The sequence below is a fragment of the Martes martes genome (assembly GCF_963455335.1).
Source record: "Martes martes genome assembly, chromosome: 12".
NCBI classification, from domain to species: domain Eukaryota; kingdom Metazoa; phylum Chordata; class Mammalia; order Carnivora; family Mustelidae; genus Martes; species Martes martes.
The window spans coordinates 93,206,666-93,219,127 of record NC_137900.1 but is presented as its reverse complement, the minus strand read 5'-3'; the positions used below and the strand labels follow the sequence as shown (position 1 = coordinate 93,219,127).

The 12,462-nt window shown below is 69.2% G+C and overlaps 2 protein-coding genes across 4 annotated transcripts; both read right to left on the bottom strand.

The window, feature by feature from the left end:
• Positions 1-2,118: 2,118 nt before the first annotated feature.
• Positions 2,119-4,048, bottom strand: DNLZ (DNL-type zinc finger). The gene is made up of 3 exons (XM_080820683.1): positions 3,645-4,048; positions 3,011-3,150; positions 2,119-2,373 (listed from the first exon to the last, which is right to left on the bottom strand). The coding sequence occupies exons 1-3, from the start codon at positions 3,924-3,926 to the stop codon at positions 2,205-2,207; spliced, it is 591 nt and encodes a 196-aa protein (XP_080676809.1). The 5' UTR covers positions 3,927-4,048; the 3' UTR covers positions 2,119-2,204.
• Positions 3,963-10,903, bottom strand: CARD9 (caspase recruitment domain family member 9; the record flags this gene model as incomplete). Of its 3 annotated transcripts, XM_080820680.1 has the most annotated exons (12): positions 4,048-4,272; positions 4,512-4,588; positions 5,020-5,096; positions 6,295-6,340; positions 6,554-6,595; positions 7,059-7,250; positions 8,581-8,706; positions 8,976-9,125; positions 9,283-9,462; positions 9,536-9,840; positions 10,408-10,545; positions 10,720-10,903. In XM_080820680.1, 12 exons carry the CDS (start codon positions 10,901-10,903, stop codon positions 4,173-4,175), a joined length of 1,617 nt encoding a protein of 538 aa, XP_080676806.1. In that variant the 3' UTR covers positions 4,048-4,172. The 3 variants fall into 3 exon arrangements, with proteins under 3 accessions (XP_080676805.1, XP_080676806.1, XP_080676807.1); XM_080820679.1 differs by lacking the exon at positions 5,020-5,096 and having other exon boundaries at positions 3,963-4,272; XM_080820681.1 differs by lacking the exons at positions 5,020-5,096; positions 6,295-6,340.
• Between the last annotated feature and the right edge of the window lie 1,559 nt (positions 10,904-12,462).

Below are 12,462 nucleotides of genomic sequence, written 5' to 3'. Positions count from 1 at the left end.
GTGTCAGAATTAGCTCTAAGGATGAGGGGATTTGGGTCCTTCAGGGAGCCCCAGGTGATTGACCTCACCTGGGTAAGCAACCCTGCACTGTGCAAAGGGCCTGGGGCCACCACTGTGCTACAAGCCCACCCCCACAATGGTGCCAGCCAGCCACCTGGTGGCAGGTTTGTTCTGTTCTCACCCTGGGAGTGGCTGTCTGTGTTAAGTGGACAGAGTCACACAGTGTCCAGGAGCGCTTGCCTCTCCAGTCCTGAGTTCTCAGCAGTAGCAGAGCCGTGGCCCACCCACCCAGGACCTGCTCCGGGCCACGGAACAAGGTGCAGAGCACCCATGATGTCATACCCCTGGCACCACGGGCTGATGAGTGCAATGGAGCCGTCTGCGAAGAGGGGGAGCAGGCTTGGGGAGCACACCCCCAGCAGACACCCCAACCCCCAGCTGCTCTATGGCACCGTGTCCCCAGGAGGAAAGCTGAGGGGTCCGGGGACCCAGCAAGGCAGGAGGTGCCTCACTCACCTCTCCTGTAGTGACCTGCTGGGCCCAGGGCACCAGCCTGACCACAGGAGGCTGCACAGCCGGGCGGGAGTGGGGGTCGGGAGACCCCTGAGGTGCGGGTGGACCGGGGAGGCCAAAAGCAGGTTGGGAGGGAGGTCTGCAGGGAGGACCGCAGTCAGGACATGCCCACAGAGGGGGCACCCCCAGGGGCCCCGGGGGGCTGTCACAGAGACCCTGACCCGACAGTCCTTGGTGCTTTGGGAACCAAGGCGGCTCTGCCACGGGGTGCCGCACTGCCACTCAGTGCCTCCAGGAGCTGTGGTTTCCCAGGGACGCAACGGTGTGGACCGTCTCAGGAGCTCGGCAGTGGGGCCCCCTCGTTGGCTGGTACCTGGCCATGGGGTGCGTTCAGCCCCTCCAGGGTCAGTGGGGCCTGGACGTCAAGCATCAGAATACGGGAAATATAAATGTGGCCTATCCCCACATCCACACCCCGGCCTCAGTTTCCCCATCTGTGGAGAGCGGGATTGGCCCAGGCCGCCGTCCTCTGTCCGTCCTCTGTCAGGTCCAGCGGGCTCCCAGGGGACAATGAGGCAGTCAGGCACAGGCCCGGCACTGCCTCCCGAGGCCTGCGGGGAGGGGCAGGCGCAGGGGCTGGCTCAGCCTCCAGGCCGAGTCTCCGAGAGGGAGGCTCTGAGGGGGATAATAGGTGGTTGTTTGCCCGGGGAAAGAAAGGGGGTAATTGAGTCACACACACACACTGCCAACGCCCTGGGGAACAATGGCAGAGCCGGGGCGCTGACGCAGTGCTCCAATGCTCCAGGACCTGCGGGGCTGTGGCTGGTGATTAATGATGAAGGTCACACTTCTGGAAATACCCGCGCTCCTCCCATAAACACAGCACATCCTGAGCAGCCGTCAGACACGGCTGGGAGACAGACCGCACGCCCCTGGGGGCAGGGCACCATGTGGGGCACGCGGCCCACCGAGACTCCCACCCCCGCCTTGCCACCGCGGCCGCCCACCCGCCCCCGTGGTCACGGTTAGCAGCCTGATGTGCGGACCCCCTCTGGCCCGCAGCCAAGGGTCAGGGCCGAGGGCGGCGTGGGCTCCCCGGTGCCCTGCAGGAAGTATCAGGGTCGGCAAGGGGGCACAGGAGGAACGGGGACAGGGAGGACCTCCCCGTGTCTGGCCAGATGGGACCCATGGCGGGTGCTGCTCCCCAGGAAAAAGAGTGGCTGATCGGCCATGCCTTCCAGGTCCCCGCCAGACCCAGCAAGCCCAGGGTCCCGGCCTGCAGAGCACGTCCCCGCTGCCCCACGCCTGTCCCACGTCTCGTCTTCCCGCCCTTCCACCTAACAGGGTCTCCCGGCTTCATCGGGTGGGAAGGCACAGTTCAGGGAGCAGAGGGACCCGTCCGGGGACACCGGCCACGGCCAGGGGGCTCGGGCTCCCCGCCCCGTCTCCTCCCACACAGACACAGCACCGCCAGCGAGCAAGTACAGGGCCTGTCCTCTGCGCAGAGGGACCGTGGAGGACCAGGACCACCACCTGGCGGAGGCTCCTGGGAGTCCTTCTGACTCCGGAACCAGGGACGAGAAGAAGGCGCCAGGCCCCATCATCTCCACGGGACGTGTGTTTATTGAGAGAAAACAGGCCAGCCCAGGCGGCCCCCGGCCGAAGCATCTTCCGGAAGGCAGAAGACAGAGTCAGCTGGGCTCCGTCTTGCCAGGATGAGTGGGGTCCTGGTCCTCACCCCCTTCTGGAGCAGGGGTGGATCTGGGGTTCCCGGCAGCCTCTAAAACCAGCTCTAGGGCCCCCTCGCCAGCCACTCGGCACACCTTCTCCCCTCTGGCCGCCAGGATTTCTTCAATATTCCTGAGAGAGAAGGAGGCGTCGTGACGCTCCCAGGGCCCCCACCCTGTACCTGGGCTCTTCAGCACCACCCCAGGGCAGCCCGGGGCCAGGCTGGAGCTGGGAGCGTGGGTCCCCACTCTGGTGTGGCCACGAGCTCCCCACATGCTGACCTCCGGACTCTTCAGAGCCCCCAGAAGCAGCTTTTACCAACCCGCCCTCAAGCGGAACGGCCCAGGACCCCCAGCCAGGAGGCGCCTGCCCAGGGGGTGCACACCGCCTCACACACACCCCGAGTCTGGCCTGACCGACGGGCCAGCGTGGGCAGAGGACACGAGTGAGGCACTAGGCCCCCCGCCGGAGCTGACCCTCCACACCTCTCTGTGGGGACGAGGGAGCCCAAGACAAAAGGGAATCAGCCCAGCGCGCCCCTCACTTCACAGCCCCGACCCCGACAGGCCAGCGGTGAGGGCCATGGGAGGCTGGGCCCATCCCTGCCCAAGTCGTTCCTGGTTTCCCCGAAACTCAAACCCAAAGCCCCTCCTGTGCCGAGGAGGCTGGGGGCGCAGGCTCCCCGGGGCTCCCGACAGGAAGGGGGCCCCAAACCCGCAGGCCAGCGGGTGCTCGGGCCTGTCCTCCCACCCTGCCCGCGGGGCCTCACCTCTTCCCATCCAGGTCTGAGAACCAGCCCAGGTTGTCGGCGATGACGTGGTGCTTCTGGCAGCCGGGGCAGGTCACAATGACCACGCCCCGGTGATAGGCCAGCTTGGAGATGCGCTTGGAGGACCGGCTCCCACACACCTGGGGACACCCGCAGCCCAGGTGACGCCAAGTGCCTGGCCCCGCCCCTCAGGAAGACCCCGCCCCCTCCGAGGATCGACTTCACCCCGGGGCCGGGCCTCCGCCTCCTGTGACAGCACACCGACCCGGTGTGCTGGGCCCCGCCCCCGGGGACGGCTCCACCTCTCTCCTGGAAAGACCGCGCCCCCTGGGACAGCTCCACCCCCTCCCGGAAAGGCCCCGCCCCCTGGGACAGCTCCACCCCCTCCCGGAAATGCCCCGCCCCCGGGGGCGGCTCCACCTCTCTCCTGCAAAGACCGCGCCCCCGGGGACAGCTCCACCCCCTCCCGGAAGGTCCCCGCCCCCCGGGACAGCTCCACCCCCTCCCGGAAAGGCCCCGCCCCCGGGGCGGCTCCACCCCTCCCCCAGAAAGACCCCGCCCTCGGGGACGGCTCCACCCCTCCATACTGTCCTCCGCTCCCGGAGAGCCAGCTTCGCACCCGTCGCACGCTCACCTTGCAAGTGTAGACAAGCTGGTAGTGCGCGGCCCCGGGCCCCGAGCTCAACCGCCGCCAGCCCCAGACCCTGACACCGGTCTGCCTTCTCTCCGCAGCCTCCGGGCCGCCCCCGCGTCCCCACAACCCCCTCAGGCGGGGCCCCTGGGGCCACCTGCGGCTCAGTAGCGGCGGCACGCGGCTCAGCGCAGCCCGCAGCATTCCGCCCTCCGACCTCGGCTGCCCCGCCTCGCCCCGTTTCCCCCCTCCCGCTCCACGCGGCTGAAGCCGTACTGCCGCCATCTTGGAAGCGGGCACGCGGCGTCAACGGCCCTTTTCGGCTTCCGTCCGCCGACTGGCAGGCCGCGCTCTGCTGCCCCCTAGAGGCGGGAGGTGCGCGCGCGGCTCGGGGTGTACGCGGGAGCGAGGCGGGCGGAGGACACGGTACCGGGACCCCGGTCGTTTATTCACGGAACTGCATCTGACAGTGCTTCCCGCCCAGAGCACACCCCCGGCCCGGCGCGGCGTGGTCCCCGCGCTCGGGGCTGGCTAGGAGCCCTCGGTGTCGGTGTTGTCGCTGCCCGTGGTGTTCTCCCAGTCCGCCTCCGCCGGCCGCGCGCCGGGCTGCATCTTCCGAAGCGCGCGCTTCCTGCGGGGCGAGCGCGTGTCCGCGGGGCCGGCCGCGCCCCCGCCCCCCGGCCAGTCCCCCCTCGGGGCCGCACCCCCGCCCCGCCCCGTCCCGTCCCCGCCCCTGCCCCCCCGGCCAGTCCCCCCCGGGGCCGCACCCCCGCCCCGTCCCCACCCCCCGGCCAGCCCCCCCGCTCCGGGGCCGCACCCCCCCCCGCCCCGTCCCCGCCCCCTGGCCGGACCCCCGCCCCCGCGGCGCACCTGCGGTAGTTCTCGAAGCTCTCCTTGAGGCGCCGCCGTTCCTTCTCGGGGGGCTCCCCGCCGCTCGGGCCCGCGTCCTGGGGGAGGAACGGGGCTCAGGCCGCTGGAGTGTTGGGGGGGGTCCCCGCCCCGCGACCGCGCAGCCCGCGTCCGGAGGACCGCGCAGAGCCGGGACGCATGGCCGGCCGGCAAGCCGCGCAGAGGGCCGGAGTCCTGGTGCCGCCGCGCCCCGGGGCCTCGAACACAGGCTTCCGACGGCTACCACGCCCGGCCCGCTACCCGCTGCCCAATGCCGCTGCCCCCTGCCCGCTCCTGCTGCCCCCTGCCCGCTGCCGCAGCCGACCAGGGGGTACTCGGCTCCCGGCTTGTGCAGCCCAGAGCCCGTGGGCGGAGACCCCTGCCATCACCCCCAAGCATCCAGCTTGCACAGTCGGCCTTCCCGGCTCAGTCACACAGAGGCCCGTGCCAGGGGCGCCCCTGGGCAGCAGGGACCCCAGGGCAGCCTTACACTGGGGGTCAGGGAAAGCTGCTCCTCCTGCAGAGCCGCAAAGGGCTGCTGTGGGCTGTCCCCGTCCGCCGGGCCACCTGGAATGGAGGAGTAGGCCTGTGGGTCCTTCCCAGCTGTTGGGACCACACCTGGCCACCTCCTCTCCCCTGAAGCTGCCAGGCCAGTCCTGCACCATCTCCTGGGGCCTCGCTTGAGCCCCAAGAGGCCTCCCGTTGTGTACACAAGAGGACTGGAGCTCAGAGATGTCAATGCCTACTCCGGACCCTCTAGGCAGGCAGAGGCTGCTGGAAGCCCACCGGGGCCCCACCATCGAGCTCTGCGCCCAGCGGTTGGGAGCACAGCATTCCACGCTGCCTGCTCCTTTCAAGATCTGCCAGGGCCTGGACGGGCTCAGGGCTCTCAGGACCGTCAGACAGAAGGTGCTAGATGGACTGGTTCCCCTACACTGGCCAGGATGGGAGCCTGAACATCTAGTCTCACGGATGTCACAGGGGGAGAGACCCCAATCCAGGTCTCCCCCGGGGCTGGCACTTTCCCTTCCTCAGCCTCTGACCCTGAAGCCCACCCCAGCTCCTTCAAGGGGCCACACCAACCCTGGGCTGGAGCTCCCAGGGTCTCCCCCTACCACTCACTGCCTGCTGGGTCCTGCCCACCTGTCCCCATGCTGGGGCTCCGTGGCCTGAAGCTCAGCGCTGGACAGCTCTGCTCCCTCACGTCTGCTCTGGCTGTCCCTCTTTTGCCTCCCTCGGAGGCTGGTGGCAGGCCTGAGGCTGAGGAGGTCCGTCTGGCTTCCCACGCCTCCTCCCCACCTCCCCTCTGGCAGCCACCTTCAGAATGAGCCCCTCGACCCCTTGTCACCCTTCGTCACTCCCCAGGCCATCTCTCTGCCATCTCTGTGCCTGACCCTGAGACGCCCCCCTTCCCCTCTGTTTGCGCCTCCCACACTCGCTGGCAGACTTCCCCCGCCCCCCACCCGAGCGGAAGCTCAGGGAGAGCAGGGTGCCTCGGCGCTGCATTCCTGGGCCCCGAGTGGGCTCCGATGGAGGGACGCGCTCTCAACATGAGAATTGGGGTGCGGGCCCCCCACACCTGGCTCTTGTTTGCTCGCTGGGGAGCCTGGGGGTCACTCGTCCCTCCAAGCCTCAATGTCCCCATCTGTAAAGTAGGCTTGTGAGGTCCATGGGAGAGGGCTGTACCCTGTCAGGAATGGGGCCGAGTAAGGTGACAAAGAGGCCTCGGCCGGACTCGTCCATGAGAAGCGGCCCCCCTCCTCACCTTTGTCTGAGAGCTGGACGGCCTCCAGGTCCAGGGGGAGCGAGAGCTACCAGGGAGAGAGACGGGCATCCCGTCAGCCCACCACCCTCCGAGACCCACCCGACCTGCTGCACTGTTTCTCGGCAACCTGGCAGGAAGGGCCTGCCTGCCCCAAGGACCCAAAGGCAGTTAGCCCACCCGGCTGAGGCCTGGGAGGAGAGCAGCTGGCCCAGGTCCCGTAGGGGATGGTGGCCTGGAGCCCACCGAGGGTCACACGCACCTCCTGGGAGTTCCTGGGTGAGCTGTCCTCCAGGTCGGAGCTCTGTGGTCACAGAAGAGGAGTCTGTCAGCAGGCCGTGGGGAAACCCAGCCACCCCCAGGGCCTGGGGTGGGGTGGGGCTTGGTGAGGGGGTCCCAGGCCAGGCCCTGTCCTCAGAGGGGGCCCCTCTCCAGGCCGTGGCCGCCACTGGCACCCCGAAACACCCCTCCTGACCCCCAGAGTGGCCTGCCAGGTTCTGAGCTGTGCCCCCTCCAACCTCCCAGGAGAAGGACCCCGTACAGAGGACAGAGGGGGCTCAGGAAGGCCTGGGGCCTGCCCCAGGCCACCCGTGGTGCAGTAGCCAAGCCAGGCCTGGACCTGGGCTGCCTGGAGTCCCCTCCTTTGGGCTCTGGTGTCTCCGGGGATCCCCTTGCCCCTGAGGGCCAGTCCCCTGGGCTCTACTGTGGCAGGGCTGCGGCTCTGAGCAGCGGGCACTAGGAAGGCCCCCAGCCCCCAGGAGGCCCACCAGGACGAGCGCGTCCAGCTGCTGCCGCTTGAGCCTGCCCTCCACGGCCAGCAGCTGGCCCTCGCGCTGGAACAGCTGGAGCTGCAGGTCGTCCGCCTTCTCGGCCAGCTCCCGGACCTGCTTCCGCAGCGCGTCCTTCTCCTGCAGGCTCCGAGAGTGCTGTGTGTGCAGCTCCTCCCGCGTGGCGATGGCCTGCGGGGACCACGGCGCTGGGAGTCCCCGGCCCCCCTCCCCGCTCCCCTCAGCCCAGTGTGCTTGAAGGCTCGCAGGAGTGTGGGTAAATCTACCAGCCCAAACCCAGAAGAGCCCCCGCCCGCCCCCACGCAGCCCAGGGGCACATCCCCCCTCCCCCACGCTCATGCCCCTCGCACGGCTTTGTCGGCCTGTGGGGGACTAACTCGGTGGCTAGCAGGGCGTGCCCCGTGCTTTACCGCCCGTCCCTCTGCGCACACCGGCCAGACCACACCCGAGGATACAACTCCGACCCCACCGAGCGGCTCACGGGAGCCGGCCCGCTGCCCGGAGGCTAACTCACATCCCCTAGAGCCCTCAGCCTGAAACAGCCAGGACTGGAGGAACCACTGTAAATTGCCGTCATTTCCGTCCCTGCTTCTGCCTTACGACCAGCCAGAGAGAATCCTAGCTGCTCACGGGGGCTGCCCATCCCCAGCGTCCCTGGCTAGCGGCCTGCCTTCGGCGGCTACAGTGACCCCTCTCCTCCGCCCGCCCCCGAGGGAAGGTGGGAGCCCCGCTCCCCGGCCTGGCGGCGCTGCTTCCCGCTTGCCACCACCGCCTGTGGCCTCAAGGCAGACCCCGTGCCCCATGCTCACTCTGCACACTCTGGCCCCCGTGGGGCGGCTTTCCAACATGGGACTGCAGAGCTAGAGGTCCCTAGCACAGGCTGCCGGTCCCCTCCGGACGGTCACTGAAGCACCCACCATACCTGACCAGAAAGGACCCCACGTGATGTGGCGGGAAGGTGGCGGAAAGCAGTGATGGGGACCCAGTCCAGACGGACTCCCGCCCCTGGTTCCCAGGAGCACAGCCAGCCCACGAAAGGGCCAACGGAGTTTGAAGTTAAAAAAGCTATTTCTGGGGCACCTGGGCGGCTCTGTCAGGTGAGTGCCCCGCTCTTGATTCCGGCTCAGGTCATGGTCTCGGGTGGCGAGATCAAGCCCCACTCGGCCAGGAGTCTGCTTGGGAGCCTCTCTCCCTCGCCCCCCAACCCACGCACGCTCTCTCGCTCTCTCTAAAATCAGTAAATCTTTGAACAATTTTTAACAAACCTCTTTGCCAAACAAGAGAGCTTCCCGTTTCGTAAGACAAACATGGAACTGTTCGTACTTCGGAAAGAATCCGGAGGTACGACCCGCTGGTGGAGCGGTTTTCCTGGCGGCGGGGGAGGGGTCACCTTCTGGGTGTTCCCGGTCCTCCGCGCTCGTCCCCGAGCTCTCTGACAAGCGCCCTCCCCTGAAAGGGCGAAGGGCGAGGCGCCCCGCCCCCGGGGTGAGAGGCGGCCTACCTGGTCCCTCTCACTGGCCACCTCCTCCATCTGCCGCAGCACGGCCTCGATGCGGTCCTTGTACATCTCGGAGTCCTTCCGGAGGGCCAGGCACTGCAGCTCGAACATCTCCTTCTCCTCCACGCACTGCGGGAGCCGGCAGCTAGCCCCCCGCCCCGGCCCCGCGCCCGCCCGTTCTGGCTCCCAGTCGGGCCTGGCCGGGGGAGGGGGAGGCTGCTGGAGCCCCTGGGGTCCCTGCCAGCCCTGACCTTCCAGACCAAAGCCGGGGCCTGGCCATCCTGGGGGAGTACGGGCCAGGTCACGCCCCTGCACCTCCAGGAAGGGGTGAGGTCGGGGTGTGGATCCCAGGGGCCGCGTGGACACGGGGCAGTCCCTCAGCCCAGCCGGCCACGTACCCGGGCGTGCAGGGCCTCGCCCCGCCGCAGGGCCTTGCGCAGAGACAGGATGGTGTCGGCCTGCTCTTGGTGGTCCCGCAGCGCCTGCCGCCAGTCCCCCTCCGGCACCTGGACGTAGGGGCTGCTCCTGTCTGGCTTCCCTTCCTGGGGCTGGTGAACAGGACGGGGCGGCAGGAAGCAGCTAAGCGTGAGTGGGCCCTGCTCTCGGACCAGCGTCCTGCCCGGCCTTCCCGCTCTCCTGAGCGCTGCCCCCACCCGCCTAGGGCCCCCAGCTCCTGCCCGGGCCCGCCCCGCCGGCCGCCCCCACCTGCGCGGCGGCCTCCAGCTCCCGCACGCGCGCCCGCAGCAGCGTCCTCTCCTGCTGCAGCTCCCACACCAGCTCCTGGCTGGGCCGCTGCTCCACGGCGTGCCGTAGCTTCAGCGTGTTCCTGCGCTCCACCCGGCAGTCGTCCTCCGCCCTCACGAGGCAGTGCTTGAGCCGCTCGACCTGCGGGGCAGACGCGTCAGCCGGCCCGCCTCGCCCCGGCGCCTGGCCACCCTCCGGCCGCGGGCGCGGGCACCTCGAGCTGCAGGTCGCGGCTGTGCGTGAGCGCGGCGCCCATCTCCTCGCTCTGGCGGGCCAGGCGCATGGCCAGGCCGTAGTTCTCCTCCTTGCAGCGCCGGAGCTCGCGGGCGCCGGCCTCGCACTCCTCCCTGAGCCTCTGCGCGCGCTCCTGGTGCTTGCGGAGCAGCCCGTCCTTCAGCCGCAGCTCGGCGGCCAGCTCGTCCCGGGAGCCCAGCCGCTGCGTCAGCTCCAGCACCCTCCGCTGCAGCTTCAGCACCTCGCTCATCAGCAGCTGCGTCAGGCCCGACTCCCCCGAGGCGTCTGCGACGGCTGGGCCACGTCAGAGGGCCCGCCCGGCCCACGGCCGCTCCGCCGCGCCCCCGCCCTGCTGCACCCCCGGCCCGAGGGCCGGCCGGGCCCCTCCAGGAGACGCGGGGCCCGGCCGACCGGCCACCCCGAGGTGCTGGGGCTCCCCTTTGAGGACGCAAGCGGAGCCCCTGACTCACCCTGCGGCCCACACTGGGCCCACCCCCCGGTACCGGAGCCCTCAGGCCAGGCACCCTCCCCCTTCGGCTCATTTTGTCATGATCTTGATTGAGGCAAGAGGACACGCGTCTAGGCCGGGGAAAGCGCAGCTTTGCCCATTGGTAGCGCCAGTAGACGCCCGTCCTTCCAGGAGCCGAGGCTTTGGTGGGGTCAGACAGAGGGGTTCTGACCCGTTTGTCAGCCTGCGCAGCCCCCCGCCCCCTCCGCCAGCATGGGCCTGCCTTTCCTCCAGCAGAGAGAGGAGCAGGACGGAGCCCTGCGCCCCTTACACTTGCTCTTGTCCCCGGTTTGTCCGTCAGGAGGCCAGCCTCGGCGGCCTGCCTGCGGGGTCCCATGCCTCACCGATGATCATGGAGAAGACACGGGTGGGCTCCTTGCCCGTGACCTTCTTGTAGAGCTGCGGGTAGTAGAGCTCCAGGCTCTCGAGGAAGGCTACGTAGCCCTTGTGGCCGGTCCGCTGCAGGATGTCCAGGAGCACGCCTGAAACCCACAGGGCCTGGCTGGGCCGTGGCTGTCCTGCCCACCCGCCCTGGGCTCTCCCCTGGGGCCTCTGCTGTGCCCAGAAGCGCCACCACTTCCCACAGGCGGGACCGGGTGTGGGTGCTGGGGGTGCCCGTTGCTGTGCCCGGCGCTCCCGGCTGAGGCAGCACTGACCCACTTTCCGCTTGCGGATGACCAGGTTGGGGTCACTGAGCACCTGCTCCTCGTCGTCGGGGCTCAGCACCTTGCACTGGCGCAGGTAGGGCGTGATGCGCGAGGGGTCGATGATGGAGATGAGCTTCACGCGGAAGCTCTCCAGAGCGCCCCAGCACTGGTCCTCGTTCTCATAGTCTGACATGGCGGTGGTCACGGCTGCGGTCAGCGGGAGAGCTGCTGGGAGGGACAGTCGCACGCCCGGCCCTGGCCTCACCCGCCCCGGCCCTCCCTGCTCTGTGCCGGTGCCGAGACCTGGGCCCTGCTGCCACTCCCCCAGCACCTGGGCTCTCTCTGTCCCCGAGTCGCTCTGATGATGGTGGGGGAAGACGTGGAGGGCTCCAGGGACAAGTGGCATCTGAGAAAACCGCATGCCCCGCACCGTGGCCCTGCTCTGGGCTCCGCACTCCCTATCCCGAAAGTGTGGGGCTGCTGGGCCACTGCCTCCTACCCACTGGCTGGGCCTCCCCAGCCTGAGGCCACGAGCCTGAGGCCGTGACTCGCCTGCCTGTGCCTGCGCGTGAGGCAGGGCTGTGGGGGACTTCCTCCTTCCTGGACGTGGCACCCACTCAGAGCCTAGCCCCACCACCTCCTCTCTTTCCGGCGGCCGCAGGCGGCTGGTGGTGCAACCATGGACCGCCCACGGGACAGCCAGGCCCGCCGTCCCGGGAGGGGCCGCTGCGTCGCCCACGACCGGCCCCAGCGCCGCTCTGGTGCCCTCTGTGGGCTCTCAGGTCCCGGGTGCCAGACACCTCAGGGGTCCTCTCCCTCTCCCACTCGGGCACCATCGTGCCGGCTCGCCAAGGGGGCCATCCGGGTTGGGACCATCCACTGTGGCTCCTTTCCACCAGCGGGAGTGGGAACCACTGTCTGGAGGCCTGGGCCGAGCCAGAAGCCGGCTCCTGGTGGTGGGACCAGAGCTGCTGACCGGCCGCCTGAGAGAGCCCTCAGCTGGCGTGGGAACGTGGTTTCCAGCCAGCGTCCCCCAAGCTCCGGAGGCAGCCGGTGGGGTCTTTGCAGGAGTCTGACTTCCCGCGGCCCTCAGTCACCCCATCCAGCCAGAGGCGGACTCCAGCAACTCAGTGGACGGCCCTTGGGACATTCAGCCCGCTCCCTGCCTTCCCTGCACCTGACCCCCTGCTGCTGAGTCCACAGAAATGAACGAGCAGGTACCACGTGGCAGTGAAGGCGGACGAAGCAGAAGAGTTGAGGTCACTTGCTGCCCTTCTAGGGCTCGTGCCCCAGGAGCCCTGAGCAGAGGGACAGGCTCTTCCTGGACACCTGCAGAAAGGGCAGCAGCCCTGCCTACCTCGAGGTCCTGGAGGGGCCCCTGCGCAGTGGGACGCGGGTCAGCCTGGGCCACCCTGGTCGGATGAGCGGGAGGAGGTGCTGCCAGCCAGCCGGCAGAGCCCGGGGGGAGAACTGCGCCTTCCTTGCGGTGCTGGGGAGCTCCACGGAGCCGGGCAGTCCTCCCCGAGGTTGCCGCTCCTGGGGCCTGCCTTCTGATTCGCTTGCCTGGCAGGGCCCGGGAGGCGGGGCGGAGGGAAGTGGAAGTCCTGCTCGGAGGCCTGGAGGCCCAGCCCTGGCGCCCACTAAGTGGAAGTGTGAGCAGAGACCCTCCCCGGAGCCGGAGGAGGCCAGTGCACCGTCCAGTCTGCTCTGGCCTGGACACAGGCCTCTGGAGGCTTCTCCAGCAGGGGCCGG

Bases quoted from the DNA above. Each gene is read 5' to 3' on its own strand.
- DNLZ (XM_080820683.1), bottom strand. From the start codon at position 3,926: ATGGCGGCAGTACGGCTTCAGCCGCGTGGAGCGGGAGGGGGGAAACGG. The intron at 3,151-3,644 runs GTGAGCGTGCGA...GGGTGTCCCCAG, and splicing joins AGCTTGTCTACACTTGCAAG to GTGTGTGGGAGCCGGTCCTC. The intron at 2,374-3,010 runs GTGAGGCCCCGC...CTTCTCTCTCAG, and splicing joins TCAGACCTGGATGGGAAGAG to GAATATTGAAGAAATCCTGG.